Source organism: Ranitomeya imitator, chromosome 7, assembly GCF_032444005.1.
Source record: "Ranitomeya imitator isolate aRanImi1 chromosome 7, aRanImi1.pri, whole genome shotgun sequence".
Classification (NCBI taxonomy): domain Eukaryota; kingdom Metazoa; phylum Chordata; class Amphibia; order Anura; family Dendrobatidae; genus Ranitomeya; species Ranitomeya imitator.
Genome location: NC_091288.1, coordinates 197,332,317 through 197,357,378, shown reverse-complemented (window position 1 = coordinate 197,357,378; position 25,062 = coordinate 197,332,317). Strand labels below are relative to the sequence as shown.

Genomic DNA, 25,062 nt, shown 5'->3' with positions numbered 1-25,062 from the left:
TCACCTTCCCCTTACTGTTGGGGTTCCTCAAGGATCAGTCCTAGGCCCCCCTCCTCTTCTCTTTGTATACCGCCCCTATTGGACAAACAATCAGTAGATTTGGTTTCCAGTACCATCTCTATGCTGACGACACCCAATTATACACCTCTTGTCCTGTTATCACGCCGACCTTTTTAGAAAACACCAGTGATTGTCTTACCGCTGTCTCTAACATCATGTCCTCCCTCTATCTGAAACTGAACCTGTCAAAAACTGAACTCATGTTCTCTCCCTCTATTAACCTTCCTTTGCCTGACATTACCATCACAGTGTGTGGTTCCACCATTACTCACAAGCAACATGCCCGCTGCCTTGGGGTCATACTTGATTCCGAGCTTTCATTTCACCCCCACATCCGATCACTGGCTCGCTCTTCTTATCTGCATCTCAAAAACATTTCTAGAATTCGCCTTTTTCTTACTTTCGACTCTGCAAAAACTCTCACTGTTTCACTCATTCATTCTTGTCTGGACTATTGTAACTCTACTAACCGGCCTCCCTCTTACCGAACTCCCAGCTCCAATCTGTCCAGAATACTGCAGCCAGGATCATATTCCTCACCAACCGTTACACCGATGCCTCTACCTTGTGCCAGTCATTACACTGGTTACCCATCCACTCCAGAATCCAGTACAAAACTACTACCCTCATCCACAAAGCAATCCATGGCTCAGCACCACCCTACATCTCCTCCCTGGTCTCAGTCTACCACCCTACCTATGCTCTCCGTTCTTCTAATGACCTCAGGTTAACATCCTCAATAATCAGAACCTCCCACTCCCGTCTCCAAGACTTTTCACGTGCTACGCCGATTCTTTGGAATGCACTATCCAGGTTAATACGATTAATCCCCACAGTTTTAAGCGTGCCCTAAAAACTCATTTGTTCAGAGTGGCCTACCGCCTCAACACATTAACCTAACTATCCCTGTGTGGCCCATTCAAAAACCTTAATCAGGTTCCTCACATCATGTTCTCACTTTATGCAGTTAATAACCCTCTGTGTCTGTACTGCTACATACTTAGGCAGTTAACTGGTTCATGCAGCTTTACATGAACACCTGAGCCTTACACTATGGCTGGTCCGAACAACGAAAGCAATTGTTACCATCCACCTCTCGTGTCTCCCCTTTTTCCTCATAGTCTGTAAGATTGCGAGCAGCAGGGCCCTCACTCCTCTTGGTATGTTTTGAACAGTGATTGTTATGCTGTATTGTCTATACAAATCCCCCCTATAATTTGTAAAGCGCTGCGGAATATGTTGGCGCTATATAAATAAAATGTTATTATTCCTATTGTGCTGCAAATCGTGAACAGGGGGAACAACAACTAATCCACCCAGTGGAATTATAGACAAGTTTATAGACATCAAAAAGGTGAGTGCAAAATAGCACTTGTTTAACATACATTGGAATATAGCTGCTGCACTTAGGGGAGACCGCGCAGATTCTCTTTCCATTGTTTTTTTTATATCCAATTGTATTGAAGAACTGAAATAAATTAACTTTTCATGATATTCTAATTTTGCGAGAAGCACCTGCATGCACACACACACAGTATGTATCTCCAGTCCAAACACCGTAGATTCAGACTAAAGGCAGCAAAAACACAAGGGAACACATGTGAAACAAACCAGAATGTTACACCTCATATCACTCAATTTGCTGTTTCTGAGGTAACTGATGAACTTATCCTCTGCAGCAGGGGTCACTCTTGATCTTCCGTTTCTGCGGCCATCCTCATGTGATCCAGTTTCATTGTAGGGACTGATGGTTTTTATGACTGCACTTGAAGATACCTTCAAGATTCTGAAATTACTGACCGTCAGGTTTTAATTTGATGATGAACTGAGGTTTCCATTTACTCAGTTGAGCCGTTCTTGCCATATTCTGTCTTAGGACATTGCAGAATTGGGCTGAGCACTGTATGGAGCAGTGTACCAACACTGTCTTTGCAAAACACACTTAATGGTGGCAAACCCTTTCTGAAGACCGGTCATTCCAAAAATGAGTTCTTGACGAGGCCTACCTGTGCATCGGAAGCCATTAAAGGTGACAACCTGATGATGCTTGCGCGTGTGTAAAGTAAGAGCGGGGTACTTTGAAGAATCCTAGGTTTAATACATTTGTACCCTTAACGTTTTGTTGCCTTCTGCTTAATCTACAATGTGCACATTTGAAAATGGGGTACTGTGACGGTCTATATACCAGAATTGTGAGCTTGAAATTGTCAAATATGAAACCGCTGTACAGACTAAACCAAAAATAAAACCAGAGACAATTTGTATTAAGGTTAAATTCCATCTTTAATCCCACAGCGTTGCAATCTGAATGGAGGAGGATACAGTCCACTGTAGTGCTGGTTCAGCACACTAAAACCTGGACCGAGTACAAGAGTATCTTTACTAATCATCCGCCAGTAGGAACTGCTGACTGTCCATTCAGTATGGAAGTAGAAAAGGCCCTTTGCGAGCTGAACCCACGTGCATTGAGGAGGCAAAGTCATGGCGAGGCAGAGAGGCTCTTGTCGTACAAGCAGCGGAGCAGGAGTTCCCTTTGCTTGGATAAGGATGGAATTGGTGGTACGGGAAATTAAGAGATTAAAAAGTAGCGCTCTTTAAAAGATCCTCCGGTGAAGGCTAAAGGCACAACTTCAGACAAGAATGATGTAATGTCCATTCACGGTCGCAGGAGGAGGATTAAGACAGAACTTTTGGAGTTTCGGATTTTGGTAGAGGAGAATTGTTGATGCTGGATAGGATAACGCTGTACAAAGAAAGAAGAAAACCTCGGTCAGCGGACTGAACCCCGACACATTTCACAGTGAAGATTTACCTTTGCAATTACGAAACGGTGGTCAACTTTTGCCATCCCAAACATTCTCTAAAAAGTAGGAATTCCTAGATTGATGTAAAGCCAAGTTCACATTATGTCAGGTCTTCTGTCTGAATCCCAGTAAGTTTACATTACAACAGGAAGCAGGCAGAACCTGTGGACATTGTCTGGCCTACGTCGGGACTGTATTTATGGTTTGCCAAGTCCATAAAAGATTAATACAGCCTGGGCAGATACCAGTGTCCTCTATAATTATGGGCTTCATTCAGGGGGCTGGCTCTGCTGTACACGGTTTCTTGCAGATTCCTTGATGTAGTGCTCTGCAGAAAGTGCAGTATTAATGTGAACTTAGCCTAAACCAAACCAAGAACACAGGTAACATCCACATTCCCATTAAGATGGCTAATTCATACAATCGCTTTGTGGCCTTAATTTCGGAAGCCCAATACACCAGACCACAGGTCTCGTGAGCCATACTAATGGCATCACAGGCATAGAAGATGCATTTAGCTTGAGCCACGAGATCCCAGGTCGACAAAGATTTGTTGCCATAAACTATGCCCCTTAAACGGTCGTACGGAGGAGCCTTTAGGCGAAGCTTCATTTCTAACAGTCGGACTATACTGACTAAAGAGGAATTCAATACAAGCTTTTGTAATATTTTTCACATACTTTGGGGGGGAAAATAACTCACAATACTAATACTACAGCATATTGATAAATAGACCCACACTGTGTAGTCTTTCTCCAAAATGCAGCAAACTGGGTATGGAGTTTATATTTTTTACTAAGACTTCATGGAACTTGGAAAATTCGGATTTACAAAAAAAAATATCATAAATTTCGATCTTGTTTTGACAAGTATTTAAAAGCCATCATCACAAAAGAGACCGGTTAGCATCCCAAAGACTGATGCATCCCAAGTCAGAGTGCAGTCTTGCATGCATATTTACCAAAGGAGAAGGACTGGACCCTAAAGAAATCGAAAAAATGTACTTTGGTGAACCAAGAATCGAACACGGCTCCCCCATCAGTCCCATTCATTCGAATACGAGCGTTGCCCGATGTACAAAGTAAGCAAGGAACAGAGCCATTACAGAAGAGAAGCGGTCTTTATTCATCTGATCTGTGGAAGTGCAAGGAATCAGACTCAGACTGACCATATTTTTAACCAAAATCCAACTCACACAATGCTAGCGGACTACTCCTCCAGTGGGATAATTTCTTCAGTGACAAAGAATTCAATTGTCTCCTCTTCCCAGTCCTCCACGTTGCTGTCGAGTTCATCTGTATCAACTCCTGGTACAAAAATAAGCCAAAAAATAAGCTGAAATTTAAGGAATGAACACTAAATGGAAATACATCTGTTATGTTTCTCGTCACTGTTAAGGTCCTATAAAACTAACATCTGGGAAGTCCCATGTAACAGGCCTAGAACTACATGTGGCTCCTGTACAGGAGGCTCAGTATCCGGGCTGATCTGTCTAAAGGGGGTCATAACTATTAACCAACCCCTTCTTACCAGAAGAGACCCTTCAAAATAAGATGATTAGAGTTAGAGTGGAGGGAATATGTTCGACTCGGTCGTTAAATCTGAATTTGCCATATTGGTACCCTATTCCTGGAGAATTCATGTTTGACGGTCAATTCCGAACATATTTGGTCATTTATACTCCAATCGATTCCAATGACGTTCGGCAAATATATTCGCCGGCGATCGTAATCGGAAAAGAAGTTTGAAAAATTTGCTCAACTCTATAGATGATCAGAGTGCTTCATGCTACTAGCTACTAATAAGGTTATGCAAAACTGGACAACCCCTTTAATGCCGCAGGTTATGTGACTTACCACCTCTAAGCTCCAAGCGAGCATTTTTCTGCTCCAAATACAGTTTCTGCGCCATCTCTCTGTATTTTTTGTATTCTTCCATCATGGTTCTTCTGCGCTCAACCAGTTCCTTTAAATATGAAAAAAAAACCCACACATTTAAGACATCTTGGCAACAAATAAATAAATCAAAATGGTATATGTATTGAGAAGCGTGTTCCCTTTCAATAAATCAGGTGAATATTTGCTCTAGAGAACCAAAACTATTGAAGCCATGAGCTGGCAAAGACACAATACAGTCTGTGTCATTTTCAGAGATAAACTTTTAGTAAATGCGTCAGAAACTGGGAAGCCCGAGACCCTTCTACTACACTCTGCCCCCACTTTGTCAAAAAGTGTCGTGAGAGTTGGAAAAAGTTAGAAGCTGATGACCCAAAGCCACAGCTTCATATATAGCTTTCTTGTAGGCGAGTTTGGGTCAGGAGACCCTCGGCCGGTCTAGAAATTATGGACCACCCAGACTGTGAAACTGGCTTTACTCAGAAAAGGCTTTATTCACAGAGTCTTACACAAATTTCAATATTTAAATATTATTTTCATCTTATTTCCCTTGTAACTGGGGTTGGTAGATTAGCTCAAGTTACAGGGGAAATGTAGCTTCCTGGTTGCATAGAAGAGTCGTCTGGGTCTCATTTTAGTAAGAGCCGGACCGCCGGGACGGATAAAACTTATTGGTGGTCCAGCAGCGATTAATTTACAATGGAACTCATAATCCATGACATTTACCTATACAGTGATATACAATGCTTTAAATTACGACACATATGCCAGACAATTTTTGGAAGGCTAAAAACAACATAAAAAAAAAAAATGAGGAAAAGTCATGACAAACAAATACACAAATGAGAATAATCTAATATGTAAAATAAAAATACTAATCTATATTTATATAATAATATGATATAAATATGTATATAATAAATACCAATATATAAATATGTATAAAATTATTAAATATTTGCATTATAACAAACACCACTGATCGTGTACATTTTTACCTTTGAAGCCTTGGATTGGCTTAAACGATCTTTCTGCTCAAATATTTTGGAGTACTTCTTCAGATCTTTCCTGATTTGCTATAATGAAGAAACAAAACAAAGGGTTTTACAGCTGTTCCTCCTAAAAAGACAAAAAAAAACCCCAAACAAATAACGAAAATACATTCTCCGCGGACCTTTATCTCATCTTGACTTAGCAACGTTGGCGGTCTTGGCCTCCACAACAGCTGGCAAAACCTGTCCTTGTTGTTCTTTTGGAGAAGTCGGCCTTGGAAAGTCCACAGCCAGTATGCATTGTCCACCTAGGAATAATAATAAAAAACAAATATATAATATGAAAATATCTAAAACATTGAGAAACAAAAGAAGAAAAAAAAAAAAAGTTTTCATCCGGGAATAAAAAATTAGATTTCATCATCAATTAAACTTGTGGGACTAGCAATGCGTTTTTCTACAGAGCTTGCAAGCGCTGCTCTGAAAATGACTGGATCTGACTACTCCAAGACCCCCTGTAATACTGCAGAGGCAAAGACGTGTCTGCTTGTGTCTATCTGACATTTGTACCATATACAATAAATGACTCAGGAATATTCCTTTATGGGATTTAATAGTTTTTAACACCGTCAGGGCACAAAGCCTAGCACGTGCACTGCACAAAGGAGAATAAGACGTGGTAAGCCTCTTACTTTGTGGCTCCACCAGGACACTGAAGTGACGACGTAACGGCCCGTCGGATCCCATTCCACGTCGGACGCTGTATAATGCTCGGCAATGTTCATTATGGTGCAATCTGAAGTGTCCACAAAGGCAAGGGCTCCGTTCATGCTGCAAGCACAAAGTCAATGAGAAAAAACCGCAGTCGGGAACCGTGCAAAACCTCATTCACACTACTCCATTTTGTGTCAAAAGAGGGAGAAAACAGGATTTTTGGTTGCTTACCGTAAAATCTGTTTCTTGGAGCCTCCATTGGGGGACACAGGAACCATGGGTGTATGCTGCTGCCACTAGGAGGCTGACACTATGCAAATAAAAAAATTAGCTCCTCCTCTGCAGTGTACACCCCACCGACTGGCATTAAACTCTTCAGTTAGTGAGAAAGCAGTAGGAGAAAGAACAAGGTTGAAAAACCATAACCACAAACTTGAGAACTGTAAACGTGAGAACAGTCAGAGAACATATAACAAAAACATTGGGAGGGTGCTGTGTCCCCCAATGGAGGCTCCAAGAAACAGATTTTACGGTAAGCAACCAAAAATCCTGTTTTCTTTATCGCCTCTCATTGGGGGACACAGGAACCATGGGACGTCCCAAAGCAGTCCCAAGGGCGGGAAAACAGACTTCCATCAGGTCAGAGGACTCACCACTGCCGTCTGCAGGATCCTTCTGCCTAGGCTGGCGTCCGCCGATGCGTAGGTATGGACCTTGTAAAATTTGGCGAACGTGTGGATGGAAGACCAAGTTGCCGCTTTGCAAAGCTGTAGGGCGGAAGCCCTGTGGTGCACCGCCCAGGAGGCGCCGACTGCCCGGGTAGAGTGAGCCTTAATCCCAGGAGGGGGCACTCTGTTCTTGACCCGGTAAGCCTCCAAAATTGCCGTTCTGATCCAGCGAGCAATAGTCGCTTTAGAAGCCGGCTGGCCTCTGCGCGTGCCATCAGGAATGACGAAAAATGAATCCGTCTTCCGGAAAGAGGATGTTCTATCCAGATAAATCCTCACTGCCCTGACTAGGTCCAGCTTGTTCAACGATCGCTCCAGAGGATGAGTCGGAGCTGGACAAAAGGAAGGTAGAACGATGTCCTCGTTGAGGTGGAAGGTGGAAACCACCTTAGGAAGAAAAGAAGGTGGAGGTCGGAAGACCACCTTGTCCTGGTGAATGACCAAAAACGGAGGGCGGCAAGACAGTGCCGCCAGCTCGGAAACGCGGCGAATGGACGTGATGGCCACAAGAAAGGCCACCTTCCAAGATAAAACTGATAGAGGAATCTCCCTAAGAGGTTCAAAGGGAGAAACCTTCAGAACGTCCAGTACCAGGTTTAGGTCCCATGCCTCCACAGGGGCCCTGTACGGCGGGACGGCGTGGGCTACCCCCTGAAAGAAGGTCTTAACCTGTGGCCGAGAGGCCAAGGTCTTCTGAAAGAGGATGGAAAGCGCAGAGACCTGACCCTTCAGGGAACTAAGAGCCAGGCCCGAATCCAGTCCTGCCTGAAGGAAGGCCAAAAGAGAAGGCAGGGAAAAAACCATAGGCGGCACGCGGTTGGACTCGCACCAACGGAAGTAGGCCTTCCAGGTGCGGTAGTAGATCCTGGAAGACGAAGGCTTCCGAGCCTGAATCATGGTGTGAATGACCCGGTCCGAAAGGCCGGACGCTCTTAGAACCGCGGTCTCAACAGCCACGCCGTTAAACTGAGCGACCGAGAATTCGGGTGGCAGATAGGACCCTGGGACAGCAGATCGGGCCTGTCTGGAAGGCGCCAGGGAGCGTCCGCGAGAAGGTTGACGAGCTCCGCGAACCAAGCTCTCCTGGGCCAATCCGGGGCGATCAGGATGACCGGCACCCCTTCCGCTTTGATCTTCTTCAACAGTTTGGGAAGTAATGGAAGGGGTGGGAACAGATAGGGCATCTCGAACTGTGACCAAGGAATGGCCAGAGCATCGACGCCCACTGCGAGAGGATCGCGTGACCTGGAGACGAATTGTGGAACCTTCCTGTTGATCCGAGACGCCGTGAGATCCACATCCGGAGTTCCCCATCGAAGACAAATCTGATGGAAGACCTCCGGATGCAGGGACCATTCCCCCGCCGCGAGACCCTCGCGGCTGAGGAAGTCGGCGGCCCAGTTTTCTACGCCGGGGATATGCACCGCGGATATCACCGGAACCGTTGCCTCTGCCCAAAGGAGGATCTTGGACACCTCGGCAAGGGCCAAGGAGCTCCGAGTCCCCCCCTGATGGTTGACATATGCCACAGCCGTGGCATTGTCCGTCTGGATCCGGACTGGAAGGCCCCTGAGAATCCTTTCCCAATGGCGGAGGGACAGAAAGATGGCCCGAATTTCGAGGACGTTGATCGGCAGCGCGGACTCCTGTAGCGACCAACGGCCCTGAACCGTCAGGTGGCGAAAAACCGCACCCCAGCCGATCAGGCTGGCATCCGTTGTCACCACCTGCCAGTGAACCGGAAGGAAGGACCTGCCCTGGGAGATGAGAGGAGACGTCAGCCACCAGTTGAGAGACCGCTTGACCCGAAAGGAGAGTCTGATCGGCCGATCCAGGGAGAAGACCGACCTGTCCCACTGAGACAGAATGGCTTGCTGAAGGGGTCGAGAATGGAATTGGGCGAAGGGAATCGCTTCCAAGGTAGCTACCATCCTCCCCAGAACCTTCATGGCCGATCGGAGGGAGGGAGGCCGAGGACCCTGGAGCAAGAGAATGTCCCGACAAAGGGTGGATCTCTTGTCCTTGGGAAGGAAGACTCTGGACTGACGAGTGTCGAAGAGCATGCCCAGAAAGATGATGCGCTGAGAAGGAATAAGGCAGGACTTCTTCCGGTTGACCAGCCATCCGAAACGGGATAAGGTGTCGAGAACAATGGACAAGCTTTCGTGGGCCTGAGCAAAGGACGGAGCCTTGATGAGGATGTCGTCGAGGTATGGAAACAGAACCAAGCCTCTGACTCTCAAAATGGCCATCAGCGCCGCCATGATTTTCGTGAACACCCTTGGCGCGGTTGCGAGACCGAACGGCAGGGCGACGAACTGAAAATGATCTTGTTGCACTGCGAAGCGCAGGAAACGGTGATGTCCGGGAAATATTGGAACATGTAGGTAGGCGTCCTGGATATCTATAGAGCATAGAAATTCCTGAGCCTCCATGGAAGCAATTACTGAACGAAGGGATTCCATCCTGAAGTGTCTCAGGCGAACCCTCCTGTTCAACAATTTTAGGTCCAGAATGGGACGAACCTTGCCGTCTTTTTTCGGTACCACAAAGAGGTTCGAGTAGAAACCCGTGTACCGTTCCTTTTCTGGGACGGGAACGATTACCCCGGATTTGAGCAGAGAAGCGATGGCTGCGAAGAAGCCCGGAACCAAAGCGGGATCTTTTGGAGGACGAGATTGGAAGAAATGATCTCTGGGTCGGGAGGCGAACTCTATTTTGTATCCCGAAGACACAACTTCCCTGACCCATGCATCCTCTACTGCGGAAATCCAGACGTCCCTGAAACGGAGAAGACGGCCCCCCAACCTGGGAGTTGGGCTGGAGTCTTGCCGAGAGTCATGCGGAAGTGGATCTTCCAGTCCTGGGCCTGGACGATCTACCCTGGGAATAGCGAGGACGCCAGGACGGAGTGGGCCTGAAGGACACCGCCTTCTTCTCTTGACGTGCCTGTGGCCTCTGTTGCTGCTGGGAAAAGGAGTTTGACGCAGCGAAGCGACGAAAAGGCCGGAACGAGCGAAACTGCCGTCTAGGAGGAGGGCGACGAGGTTTAGCCTGGGGGAGAAGGGAACTTGTGCCCCCAGTGGCGTCCTTAATGATCTGGTCCAGCTGGGAACCAAAGAGACGAGAGCCCTGGAAGGGCAGACTAGTGAGGGACTTTTTGGAGGACAAGTCCGCCTGCCAGGCCTTGAGCCAAACGGTCCGGCGGATGGCAACGGCATTGCTGGAAGCCTGAGCCGCACAAGACGCGACATCCAGGGAGGCGGAAACCAGGTATTCACCAGCGTGGGAAATCTGGTTGGCAAGTTCCGCTAATTGCGCGGAAGGAGCCCCGTCCAGGATACCTCGCCGCAGATCCTTGGCCCATTTTGAGATGGATTTTGAGGCCCAAGTGGAAGCAAAGGCCGGGCATAGCGCTGCTGAAGCCGCTTCGAAGGCAGATTTTGCGAAGGATTCTATAACTCTGTCGTTAGAGTCCTTCAGAGACGCTCCGCCGGACAGTGGGAGCACCGTGTTGGTGGACAGCCTGGACACAGGTGGATCCACCGAGGGAGAGACCGTCCAATTGGCGGTAAGATCTGGTGAAAAAGGATATAACACCCCCAGGCGTTTTCCCCTCTGAAAACGTCTGGTCGGATTCTCTCTCTCTCTAGTCAGGATTTCCTCGAATTCAGGATGAGGGGCAAAAAATCTTGAAGGTGGTTTGGCCCGTCTAAACGAAACCGCCTGATCTGCGGGTTCCGTAGAGGGATCCTTAATGCCGCAGGTTTGGTTTATAGCCCGAATGAGGTTCTGGACCGACTCACTCATGGTGGCGATTTGGCTAGGATCCAACTCCGACATCTCCTCTGAGGGCGCATCAGATAAAGCCTCGCCTGACTCAGGGGAGGAGGAACGGTGCGACACCAACCGCGGGGGAGGGCCGTGCGGCGAGATGGAACGCGAAGAGGACTCAGACCGACGTTGCTGTCTGGACCTTTTGTGGCTAATCAAGGAGGGCTCAGGCGGCGGTTCCTGCGACCCGCTGGCCACTGCAGGGGTCTGCAGGGGTAACCGATCCAGCGCGGACACCAGGGTTTGAGACACCCGTGTTAAATTGGCCACCGATTCTGACAGAGAAGCGGCCCAGCCTGGGATGGGGGGATCACTCTCGGGCGCAACAGCCGGGGGATCCTGGGCGGTGGGAACAATCGGGTTGCTGCAGGACTGACACAGCGGGGAGGACTGACCTGAGGGAAGTTTGCTGTTACAGGACGAACATGCAAAGTACGTGACTAAGGCAGAAGATGAAGAGGTAGGGGGACGAGAGCGGCCCCCTTTAGAGGTAGACATTTTTAGGGACCCTGAAGATGCCAGTGGGTTAGGGGACAGTGGGCAGAGGGGGGTGTCAGTCTGCAGTGCAGCTACTCACGGACCCGGTCCTGGAAGATGTCCCACTTGTCCTCGGCGGAGAACTTCCCTGAGGTGCTGATTCTGCGATGCTGAGCCACAGAAGATGCGAGTGCTGCTGCTGTGAGAAGCGGTGCACACCGGCCGAGGGACCCACGAGGAAGGGGGTGGAGCCAGACGCAGAGGCGCCGGTGGGCAGGGCGCAGTATGTCGGGCGGGAAAGAAGCCTGCCCGCAGAACCGGAAGTGAGGAGCCGAGAAACCGGAAGTAGGCCCCGGCGTAAGCCGGGACCTAAATTAGAGACCGGCGCCGCCGGAGAAGGGAACCGCGGCGCCGGAGCAGCGCGCCGCAGAGTCCGAGAAGAGCGGCAGTCCGCCAAGGCTGCCCGAACGGAACCGGCGGGGCCGCGGCGCCAGAGGCAGGCCCCGGCAGAAGCCGGGACCCAAACTAGAGGCCGGCGCCGGAGAATCGCGGCGCCGGAGCGTCGCCAGAGGATCGCGGCGCCGGAGCGCCGCCTGAGAATAGCGGCGCCGGAGCGCCGCTGGAGAGTGGCGGCGTCGGAGCGCCGCAGAAAGCAAGCGGCACGGCACCCTGCCAAGGACGCCGTGCAGACACAGGACACACCGCGGCCGCCGAGAAGCGAGACCGCAAGGGGGAGCGGCGCGGCAGCCCGCCAGGCCGAGACTCCACAAGGGAGACACCGTGGCTGTGCGGCCGCCAATGAAGGAGAGCCCCGGAGGAAAATGAGCCACAGCCCCCGTGGCAGTCCCTGGGATCCCCCCCAAAACAAACGCCATGAGGGAGGACCGGGGGACATCTGGAGAAAGGATCCCGGGGGAATGGAGAGCCCGCCAGGGGAAATACTCACCTAAACATCCCACGCCGTTACTAACCTGAGGGGAATGAGACGTCCACGGAGCTGTGATGGACGTCCTCGTCTCCTCCGACCGACAGGCTCTGGTAGGCGAGTGGGTGGGGGACGGAGCCAGGACCGGACTTCTGAGCACGCTTCTGTGCTAGGATCTTGGTCCTGGAGAGGGATCTATGAGGATACGGGGTGGCAGTACACGCCGTACTCATAGTCCGTATTGTGGGACTACAGGCGTGACTGCTCACCCTGTATCCCTCCGGAAAACCTGAAAAGAAACGACGCACATTGAGGTAGATAAGGGTCTAATGAAAGACCCGTGTCCACCTCCTACTGACACTAAGCTAAACTGAAGAGTTTAATGCCAGTCGGTGGGGTGTACACTGCAGAGGAGGAGCTAATTTTTTTATTTGCATAGTGTCAGCCTCCTAGTGGCAGCAGCATACACCCATGGTTCCTGTGTCCCCCAATGAGAGGCGATAAAGAAAGGTGATCTGTCCTTCAGACGAAAAGTTTTACAGTTTTCTCCAAAATGTTACACACACACACACACACACACACTACACAAAAAATATGGATCTTGCAAAGATGATGAATTCAGAGATGGTCACCATCAAGGGAATAAACTAGTGCTTTTATTATCAGCTTGGGCAGATTATACAATTTACTCATGACATGTGCTAATATGACAGCCTAAGTTTTTTCAAGAGACCGAGACCAGTTAAAGAAACCTTTAAACAAAAAAAATCAGAACACACAGCAATGAATTACACACATTCTCACCTTCGTAAACCTGCAAGGACCAAGAACTGACCCTGTGGACTCCAGAAGATCGTATTAGCTTGCTGCTTGTCATACATCTCTGAAAAGAAAAAATGAAGAATAAATAAGAATGTAGTACAGGTGATAAAAATCAGATAAAAAAATGTGTTTTATTTTATCAATAAACACTGCAAGTAATGATGTGAACTCACTTATCAATTCAATTTTTCCATTGTTCTTGACATGGTAGAATGAGACCGATATCCGAGGAACTTCTCCATGAAGCACAGCAAACTTGCTCCCATTGGGCTCCCAAGCAAAGGCGATGATTCCATCTGCAGAATAGAAGATGTGTACATTTATATGCACGAGATCACAGCTACTGCTGCACAAAGCCATAATGCTTATTTACAGCACTGCCCTCATATTGGGAAAACTCACAGTGACTATTAACAGACCAAACTCGGCCGAACCTGCAAATACAGGCCGTCGGTCTAATGTGTATTGGGACCTCCCGAATCTCCCCATATGACGGTGAGAGAGATTCGGCATTGCTGATTTCCAAGAGCCATCGACAGCGGGCCACCGATCAGTCATTTGGCCAACAGCTAACTAATGTTTATGGGGGCTCTACTATCGCCAGCTTTGGACAACTACTAAAAAAGCTACAAATCCATCCAGGTATAAAGGAGTGTTCATCTCGATCACGTATTGCACATCCACACAAGCGATACCTGAGGGCCGCACCAAGGGGACCTGAATCTAAAAATGGCAAAAGGGGTCCTGCCTGCCACGGTCATCTATGTAAAGAAGGAGCAACATGCCATTTCTACATGCGGTTCAATGGGAAATGCTATAAATATGAGAATACCCCGTGGACGCTGTCTTTGCAGCTTTTCAGTATTACTTTGCAGATGTCCAAAATTGGGCTCTGTTCATCGCCTACGTCGGAGGTATATCTTATTCCTTCGGTGGATGGCTGCACTGTATACCACTGTACGGGCATATAGTGGAATAAATCACCCATATATTACCATTGCAAAAAAGTCCTGCTATGCACGTTTATAATTTTCCTAATTAAGCCCAAAACTGGCACTGTTTTGACCTCTGTGCCCCGACACTTAACAACTCCCACGCAAGTGAATGGAGCTGGAGGAAGCAACATATTAGAAGCCTTTTCATCAGAGGTGTCAAACTGCATTCCTCGAGGGCTGCAAACAGGTCATGTTTTCAGGATTTCCTTAGTATTGCACAGGTGATGGAATCATTCTGTGCAGGTGATTAAATTATCACTTGTGCAACACAAGGAAATCCTGAAAACATGACCTGTTTGCGGCCCTCGAGGAATGCAGTTTGACACCTCTGCTTTTCATCATTCAAGTGGCCAAGACATGACAAATGTCTACGATGGGAATAGCCCTTTAAAGACTCTGGTCTGAGCCAATACAAGCAATAAAAACTCTCGTGACACCATTAGGCAGCACAAGAACTTATTTCCAAGGGGATGGCTTACCTTTCATTTCAACTACGTCGACTGGAACTTGCTTCTCTCTCATTCTGAAGATCTCAAAATTGGTCACAACACCCTATGTGCGAGATAAAGACTACTAAGCAGTGTCACAAAACTACTCGTTAGCAGCGCACGCCCAGACAGGAGCCTACCTGCGTGCCCTTAGGAGTCCGGTCCACCTTCACACACAGATAGTCGCCATTCTTCTGCCAATGCAACTTGCAGTCGACCACATTGAACAAGTTTCTGACTCGGATCTCCTGTCTGGATGGCAGCTGCATTAGCGTCACTCTGGCTGGGATGTCTTTATCTTCAGGGACCCAGAATGCTATGATGTTACCGCCCGGGGACCATGAGAAGTCTCTGAACAGAGAAAAGGAACTGTAAGGGCATGTACACATAACGCCTTTTTTTCAGGCCGATACATTCTGTAAACCCCACAAAGCTGACCGAAGTAACAGCTTTTCACTCACTTTATCCCTGTAATCTTCAGACTCTTCTTATCCAAAAGGCCCATGGACTAAAAGGAAGAAAGAAAAAAAGATGTCAAAGCATAAAAGACCCATTGAATTGGTCATCATTATCTTACTGGTGCAGATCCACCACCCCAAAGATCGGCATTGGCAGCACCGACGGTATCAGAACGGCTGCTGCCGGATACAGGAGATCAGCTATTATCCTCCATTAATTCAGTAATATCCAAAGCTGCTGTACTATCAAACCCCTCCTGCTGCTCCGCGCAAGTCACTGCTTACTTCCTACAGAGGTCACGTGATGTACCGCTGCAGCCAATCATTGCAGGAAATAGAGACTATATCTCTGTAGAAACAGGGGATTGAGTGAAGACCTAGCATTATCCTTTAGGCTTTTTGAAGTATGTTTAAAATATAAGCCCTACTCCAAAAATAAGCCGTAGTTGTGATTCAATAAGAATATGTCCAAGTAGCTAAAAAAAAAAAGTTAAAGCATGCAGGAGGATCCTTCAGAGAAAACAGACAGCCCCTAAAGAATCGCACTCACCAGACCCCAAACAATTTAGAGTTGACAAGTGCCCATGGTGGATGGACTCTCGCACAGAGATCTGCGTCACTGTCAGGTCCCTCACCGTTCCAGCTGATTGCACTACAGCTCCCATACACAGATCGGATACCAGTATGACTCCGCTCTGCTAACGCGCGTTGTTTGTGCATCCGGTCACTAGGGGGAGCCACCTGCTATCAGGGGGACCCGACAGTGACACTAACCCCTTTAAAACCCTACCATAAATGTTTGGGGTCTAGTGAGTGCGAGTCTTTTGGGGGGGGGGGGGGGGTAAATCGATTTTAGCAGTCAGTCCAAATACATAGAGCGTAATAATTGTAGATTTAAGTAGGTAATTTAATCCATAATAAATACGGTATGTACCCACCACTATGAGACTGGTATATGTGGTTTTGCACCACGAGAACAACAGAGCAGATAAGAAGATATACAACTGAATCAGTCATAGGATTAACACAAAATTTTGCTTAAATTACAATTTATGGAAAAATGCAAATTAAAATATAAATATATTAAGTAGATGGACCCACATAAATAATAAAGACCTACAGTTTCCAAAAGGAATTGATACCACATCTATTTGTCATATACATGTTAGGTAAAATTATTTCTCGAATTTGTAGGTCTCATTTGATGACTACTCCACTGTTACTACAGTCATTTATATTTCCATACTTTCCCTATTTATTTGTTATGTGGCGCCATCTACTGGCTAATTAATATATTTAGATTTTAAATTAGCATTTTTCAATAAATTGTATTTCAACTAAATTTTGTTAATATATTTCTTTTGGGGATCGTTGCTTGTGAAATACAAGCCATCCCCTGACAATAAGCCCTAGCGCATCTTTCAGAGCAAACAATAATTATATATGATCCAGTCTTGTTTTTGAAGAAACACTGTATGTAGTTTTTCTTTATATCCATCTTTCTTATTTGCAAAGGATATCTAACCTATGAGGGTTTGCAACACTTCATCATAAACATATATAGAAGTTAGGAATAGTGCAGTCTGTATGGAGACATCCAGCAAAAGAAGTATACATTTCCCCTTTCTTTAACATAAGAGTCAACCCCATGCCAACACAGAGGCATATTCGGGGGAAATCCTCCCAAAGTATATTGCAACACAGTGTGAATTGACCCTAAGTGAAGAAGCATTTTCCTAACACTCTCTACAGATCGCCTTCTATGCTCTAACAAATATATTAATGAATGAAAAATCACAGAAATACTTACAGGAGTTTCATAAATACTGAGCGTGTCTGGAGTCATTCTAGCGAAGAACTTGCCATCGTGACTCCACCTGCAGAAAGGTGAAAGATGCTCAGGAACGTGCAACAAGTCAATGGTAGGATAAAAAAAAAAAAAAAAACATATAGGATTACTTCACATACTTAAAGATTGGCCAGTGCGCTGAGCTCTCACAGTGGAATCCTCTCTTCTTCTGTCCAGTCAATGTGTCCCAGATGATAATGGCTTGAGGGTCGTCCTTAGTGTCCATAAGAGGGCTAAATGTAACAAGATACCTACGAGAAAATAAAGGAACATTTTAGCTATAAAAAAAATAAATAAAAAAACATGAACAGGACAATTCAATAGTTTGTGGAGCCGCAACATAAACAACGATGAGACTGCAATGTCATGGCCTTTCCAAACAGATCGGCTGAAGGCCAAACATCTAATATTTGGTTTCCTGTGTCCCCCAATAAAGAACCATTTTATAAAGCGAACCTGTCAGATGATGCAAGGATAAGACACTGGCTGCGCAATTGCAGCATAAGTTAATTTGCGCACAGCAATGTTTTAGAAAAATCAGACCTGATTGCAATCGCAAAGCCAATGTCCCATTTATGCTGCCCGTAGTTTAATGACAGGTTCCCCTTTAAACTAATACCAAACATACCTACCTTTCACATGGAGAAAAGTCAATGAGCTGTACTCCTTGATGGCTGAACCTCTGGATCTGCTTGAATTTCTCCCCACCCCAAAGGGCAATTCCTCTCTGATGGAAAGTGGCCAGGTAAGTGCCTCTTGGAGACCAACGCACATATGTTTCAGTCCATCGCTAAAAACAAAAGAAAAAAACAAAAGATCTCAACCTTAATTTTTATCTAAAAAGAATAAATAGCCAAACAGGAGACTAAATATTGTGCTTGGTGCACCCTCAGTGTGGCCAAACGGTTCAGCGCACCTTCCCACCTACTTGTTCTTCATCTATCTCTGTCCTTTTCAGTCTTAGAGCTGTTAAACAAAAGGATGGCAGAGATAATTAAGAAAACAAGTAGGTGGGGAGGTACACACTGAACTATATTGACTATACCAAAGGTGCAGAGTGCCTGTGCTTGGTTTGAACAGTTTGCGCTGACAGACTCCTCTCAAACTAACAAGAGCCGTCCGTGTCTGGTTTCAAAAAGTTGTCCGTCTGTTGAGATGGTTTACTAATACATATTAGGATGTAGATAAGACCAATAACAACGTATCTGTTGCAACTAAATTTGGGTTGAAAATTATGTAAATGAGTTTGTTTCTGTATCAAAAGCATGGACTTTTTTCCAAATCCCATCCAGATTAATAAAAAAAGTCACAAGTGTCTGCAACAAATCTGAATATACTGCAGAGAAAACAGGGGGCTACATGCAGAATTAAAAGGATGTGAGCGAGCCAGAGCACTACGGCTCCACTGCCAGAGCACTACGGCTCCCCATGATGCCACTGAACCACGTACAGCTCTCTCCTCCACTGGAACTGGCTCTTTCACATCGTTCCAGAAGATAGTCGTCCTATCACCTGACTCGAATATAACACTGAACTGATCCCTGCAGTCTGCATCTTCAAGCCAAGATCGGAGGTTACCCTAGAAGAGAAAAAAGAACAAGCTAGGCAAGACATGCAATTATAGTGGCGTAGACACACGCACAAAACTCAGCCCATATCATTCACGCTGCCAACGTCAAACTCTTACGTAATAACAGGCAGCGTTACACCCATAAAGAAAGCCATGTACTTGTCCCTCCAGGAAAACATGATATACACTTACAAAGTCTTTAAATGGCTGCTTTTCAGGGACTTCCCATTCATCACCAATGATCATATATCTGTAAAAGCGTAAACAGGTTAGTTATGTCTTCCTACTGCAAAGAAAGCGTCGTATCACATCTGATTGAACTTACTTGTCAAAATCTGTAAAGATGTTCACTCGAAAAGTGTGCTGTTTGTCCAGCTTGTATCCATCCGCGTTCTTCACGGCGTCCTGAGCGTGAGCTGGTAGTGCGTACTCCAGGAAAATGTACCTAGGGTGCAGCAAAAACAAAAGAGAAGATGAACTTCTGGAAGCTACTGATGTCTGGAAACCAAGCGCAACAACTTATCTTCAGGCACCGGACTGCAAAGAACATCTCCGTTAAAAGGAGTGACAGCACAAAATGACTGTTCAAACCAAGCATAGGCGCTCGGTGCACCACTAACAGCTCAGTGCAGCTTTCCATCTTCTTGATCTCCACACTTATTGCGCTCTTGTACGGCCAAAGCTGTCAATCAAGGAAAAGGCGAGTGGGAAGATGCACTTAACCGTTCAGCCACATCAAGGGTGAACCGAGTGTCTGAGCTTGGTTTGATCAGTTGTTTAGTTCTAACAGACTCCCATTATGTGGATTCCTCCAGCATGGCCATTTTTTTTTTTTTTTTGGACACCGATACGCACCCTTTAGTAGTCCCATCCACGTCTGGATAATACTCGTTGGTAATTTTCCCAAACTTGGAGAAAATTTTATTGATCACATTTTTCAGTTTCTCCAGGCGGTCGGGTCCAACCTGTGGTACGTTATCCACTACGACCACGGAGTCGATACCGTCTGCTTCCTGAGGGCGATCTTTTAGGATATCATCGAGTAATTCTAGGGAAATAACGATTAAAAAAAAACAAATTACTTCCATATGTCAGAAAGCGATTACCTAAAAGGATCCATCCCTCATCTCTATGTGCAACGGAAGAAAAAGGGACAGGCCTAGTCACTGACAGAGGTGGTAAAATGCAGCCTGTCCGAGCGATTCCTGCTCCCTTGACATAATGCAGACGAGGGTCTTACAGCCTCTTTGGTTATATAGAAAAACAACTACATTTATTTACCCCCCCCCCCCTTTTATGCATGGCACAGAAAATGCTCACTGCCAGTGAAATAAACAGTGTTGCAAAGCTTCATGGATTATTAATAGGAAATATCATAAGGTTATTCCGGAGTGGTCACACTGCAAAGTAAACAGCAGTGACCTCTCTGGCCTTTCTCCAGCACAGTGGCCTTTCTCCAGCACAGTAGCACTGCCAACCTGGCAGCCCATTCACATGAACATAGCAGAATTGCAATATCAGACTAACTGGTCATGAGGGGACGCAGCCCCCAGTGCCATCAGCTGATAATACTGAGTCACGCTGCCGGCAAACAGCCAGATAAAGGACATATCACATTACATGTCAGTCATGCAGAGGACGGCGGAGCCCAGCAGGACGGGACCCGGTACAGCCTGACATATACACAAACTCTGGAATTATAATGTCTCCCGGCATCAGACGTAACAGTCTCTGTATAGAACGAGCTGTATTTATATGGAGGGCATGTTACACCGCCTCTGTGCTGTAATCTGCACCCGCTGGGAACACGCACATATGTGCTGCGCTGGCAAACCAAGGTTATCATCAACACACAGCCCTCTCCGGTGGTCCCCGGCGGCAGCTGCAGGTCCTGAGGTACTACAAAGCCCATCATCCCTCAGTACATTGGAGGGAGAGAGGGTCGCGTTACAAGCCCTGGTGGATGATTAGCTTTGTAGTAGTTACTAGACTTCCGCAAGAGCCGGTTATCAGTATTCTCGGCTGTCCTTCAGGGTGTATCCACCATATGGCAAAGCCACAGAAGAACCGCCCGATCTACACATGTGGCTTTGTTTCAATCTACAGCTACTACTGCACGTATTGAAAAACTATTGACATGTCAGACATTCTGATCAATGGGAGTGTGTATGCAGAGAGCCCCAAAAACAAGGGGTAGACGCACTCCGCTCCCTCCATAATCTTCTACAACAGTAACATTTAGTGAAGAACAAAGGGAATCTCATATTGGGTCCATGAGGATCCATCTTTGCACATCTGCTTGGCAGTGTGACTGCAAATTTGTGAACTCTCGCACCGCATGCACTGCACACTGTCAGGATTCTCCTGTGTCCGCACTAGGAATGACAGTCACATGACCGTACACATGCAATATGCATACTCCCAGCCACAATCCAACTACATCGCATGGAGCGAGGCTGTATCCATCCAGCAGAGCGTATACATATCGATAACTGTGGTCACGTGACCTTTGCCCCTAGCACGGACAGAGGAGAATCCTGACAAGTGTGCAGTGCACGCGCTGTGAGAACTCACGAGTCTGCAGTCACTTAGGATATGCGACAAGTGATCACAGGTTCAAAGCTCCCCATGTGGACAAAAAAAAAAATAAAAAAGGAGAGAAAAAAAAGGGTATATAGATAGAATCAACCCTCTTCTCCCCATCCGTGAACCAACGCATCTCACAAAACAAACCTTCCCTTGGCTCCATTAATGTAGAAAAATATATATATGGGGACAAGATTTTTCTTCACTATTACGCCACGTTCGAACGTTGCAGTTTTTCACTGGCTGCTGCGAGTTGGATGCAGCACAATTACGCAGCGTCCAACCCGCTTCGTTTACCGACTGTCTGCACCTACTCTTGATGTTGTAGATTTTCTGTGTCTGTTAAGTAGATTAGGTTACGAGCATTTTCCAGGTTTTTTTTAACCCCTTAATGACCTGAGCTTTTTTCCAGTGTTGCGTTTTTCGCTCCCCTCCTTCCCAGAGCCATAACTTTTTTAGTTTTCCGTCAATATGGCCATGTGAGGGCTTATTTTTGGCGGGACGAGTTGTACTTCTGAACAACACCATTGGTTTTACCATGTCGTGTGGTCGAAAACGAGAGAAAAAAAATCCAAGTGCGGTGAAATTGCAAAAAAAGTGCAATCCCACAGTGTTGGGTGAGGGCTTATTTTTTGCGCGCCGAGCTGACGTTTTTAATGATACGACTTTTGTGCAGATGTGTTCTTTTGATCGCACGCTATTGCATTTTAATGCAATGTCGGCGGCCAAAAAAAAAGGTAATTCTGGCGTTTCTAATTTTTTTTTCTCGCTACGCCGTTTAGCGATCAGGTTAATCCACTTTTTTTATTGATAGATCGGGCGATTCTGAACACGGCAATACCAAATATCTGTATAAATGTGTGCAACCTGTAAAGCGCTGCGGAATATGTTGGCGCTATATAAAAATAAAGATTATTTTTATATTTTTTTTATTTGATTTTTTTTGCTTGTTTTATTTTGAACTAGATGGTGGCCCGATTCTAATGCATCGGGTATTCTAGAATATGCATGCCCACGCTGTATACTGCACAGCCCACGCTGTATACTGCACAGCCCACGCTGTATACTGCACAGCCCACGCTGTATACTGCACAGCCCACGCTGTATACTGCACAGCCCACGCTGTATACTGCACAGCCCACGCTGTATACTGCACAGCCCACGCTGTATACTGCACAGCCCACGCTGTATACTGCACAGCCCACGCTGTATACTGCACAGCCCACGCTGTATACTGCACAGCCCACGCTGTATACTGCACAGCCCACGCTGTATACTGCACAGCCCACGCTGTATACTGCACAGCCCACGCTGTATACTGCACAGCCCACGCTGTATACTGCACAGCCCACGCTGTATACTGCACAGCCCACGCTGTATACTGCACAGCCCACGCTGTATACTGCACAGCCCACGCAGTCTATAGCACTGTGGGCACCATATCCCTGTTAAAAAAAAGAATTAAAATTAAAAACAGTTATATACTCTCCCTCCGGTGGCCCCCCCGGATCGAAGCGGTTACCGATGCTCCTCGCGCGCTACGGTCTGAAGAGTGCATTGCGGTCTCGCGAGATGATGACGTAACGGTCTCACGAGACTGCAATGCATGGAGCGGTCACCGGGGCGTCACGAGGAGCGTCGGTAACCGCTTCGATCCGGGAGGCCACCGGAGGGAGAGTATATAACTATTTTTAATTTTTTTTAAATTATTTTTAACATTAGATCTTTTTACTATTCATGCTGCATAGGCAGCATGAATAGTAAAAAGTTGGTCACACAGGGTCAATAGCAGCGTTAACCGAGTGCGTAAGGCTACGTTCACATTAGCGTCGCGTCGCTGTTGCGTCGGCGACGCAGCGGCGACGCGCCCCTATGTTTAACATAGGGGACGCGTGCGTCTTTTTGCACGCGTTTTCCGACACGTGCGTCGTTTTAGACGCTAGCGTCGGACGCAAGTAAACGCTACAAGTTGCATTTTTCTTGCGTCCAATTTCGGCAAAAAACGACGCACGCGTCGCAAAACGCGCGCGTTTTTGCGCGCGTTTTTCCGTGCGTCGCGCGTTGCGTCGCCGACGCAGGGCAGCGCAACGCTAGTGTGAACGTAGCCTTACACCGCAGTCAACGCTGCCATTAACCCTGTGTGAGCGCTGACCGGAGGGGAGTATGCGGGCGCCGGGCACTGACTGCGGGTAGGAAGGAGCGGCCATTTTCTTCCAGACTCTGGCCGTCGCTGATTGGTCGTGGCAGCCATGACAGGCAGCTGGCGCGACTTGGATTCCATGACAGACAGAGGCCTCGACCAATGAATATCCGTGACAGAAAGAAGGACAGACGGAAGTGACCCTTAGACAATTATATAGTAGATTGGGCGAAAGGGGGGTGATTTAAACTTATATTCTTTAAAACATTTTTACTTGTGCCATGCTTCAATAGTCTCCATGAGAGGTTAGAAGCTGGCACAACTCGATCGCCTCTGCTACATAGAGGCGTTGCTCAGATCGCCCCTATGTAGTAGAATTACAGCATTGCTATGAGTGCGGACCACAGGGTGGTGCTCACAGCAATCCGGCATCAACAACCATAGAGGTCTGCAGGAGACCTCTAGTTGTTATGCCGACGCACCGATGACCCACAATCACGTGACAGGGGTCACCGGTGCGCACATTTCCAGCCACATGGCCGGAAGCACTTGTTAAATGCCGCTGTCAGTTTGTCAGCGGCATTAAACTAGTTAATAGGCGCGGGCGGATCGCGATTCCACCTGCGCCTATTGAGGGCACAAGCCAGCTGTTCAAAACAGCTGACATGTCCCGGCTTTGATGCGGGCTCACCGCCGGATTCTGCCCTCGGACGTACTATCCCGTCCTCCGTTGGCAGGAAGGGGTTAAACACGTTTTTTGCCATTGCTGTTTGGGTGCCTTGCTTTAAATAAAGCTGCTTTGTTTTTGATACTTTCTGATATTTGGCCTTGACAAAACTTTATTGATACAGTCAAAATCAGCAGACTTGTAAGAGAAATGGACACGCTGCGGATTTGAAACTCGCATCGCAGGTCAGTTTACGCTGCATAAAAAAAAAAAAAAGCGACTGCAAGATTTCTATAAATGCCGTCCATTGCGCTGGATCTGCAGAACTCCGTGTGCACACAGCCTTACAGGAGGGGGAAAAAAAATAAAAAACACACCGCAATCGTACAGACCTGGACACTCATATTTCCAGATCACAGCGACCCCCGTAAAAATCCTAAAAAAATAAAAACAAAAAAACAATGCCAGATTTTTATTATTATTTTTTTTTCCGTATTTTCCATATGGTGAAATGAATGGCGCCATTCACAACTACAACTCGTCTGGCAAAAAAATAAATAAAATAAAAAAAGTGTTACACCTGGGGGGGAGGGAGCAATAAATAAAAGTGCAAGACATAAGGGGTTAAACAATAGAAGACAGATTCCTATTGGTCTGTCTAGGCTGCAAGTGCATGCTGGGAATTGTAGTTCCCCAGTAGCTGGAGGGCCTAGCACAAAGAGGAGCGCCCCCAGCACACAGAGAGCCCCCCAGCCTCACTGCCCTCCTCACCCTCCTCCGTGATGTCGTCCACGAAGTCCTCCGGGTCACTGAACGACATCTCCTCCTCGGTGGCCTCCTCCTCCTCCTCCATGTCTGGCTCGGGCCCGTCTAGCGCGTTATCCGCCCGGTGCATTGCCCGCTCTCTCCGCTCTGCTGCTGCTCGGAGTCTCCGTGGTGCTGGACGAAGTGACCGGTGACCGCCTTCGGTGCTTTGCCGTCGTCTGGAAGAGAAGCTCCTGGCTTCGCGGTACTACCAGGCCATGTGCACAGGACCCGGCGCCGGGCGGAAAAGGAGC

General features: G+C 47.1%; 1 protein-coding gene across 1 annotated transcript; it reads right to left on the bottom strand.

Moving 5' to 3' along the window:
• Positions 1-2,318: 2,318 nt before the first annotated feature.
• On the bottom strand, positions 2,319-25,062 carry EIF3B (eukaryotic translation initiation factor 3 subunit B). Its single transcript, XM_069734334.1, has 19 exons — positions 24,776-25,062; positions 19,467-19,659; positions 18,937-19,056; positions 18,804-18,861; positions 18,492-18,620; positions 17,674-17,831; positions 17,161-17,292; positions 17,003-17,069; positions 15,196-15,242; positions 14,875-15,085; positions 14,726-14,798; positions 13,425-13,547; positions 13,234-13,312; positions 6,444-6,582; positions 5,934-6,059; positions 5,758-5,835; positions 4,721-4,829; positions 4,060-4,171; positions 2,319-2,803 (listed from the first exon to the last, which is right to left on the bottom strand). Exons 1-18 carry the CDS (start codon positions 24,897-24,899, stop codon positions 4,074-4,076), a joined length of 2,064 nt encoding a protein of 687 aa, XP_069590435.1. The 5' UTR covers positions 24,900-25,062; the 3' UTR covers positions 2,319-2,803; positions 4,060-4,073.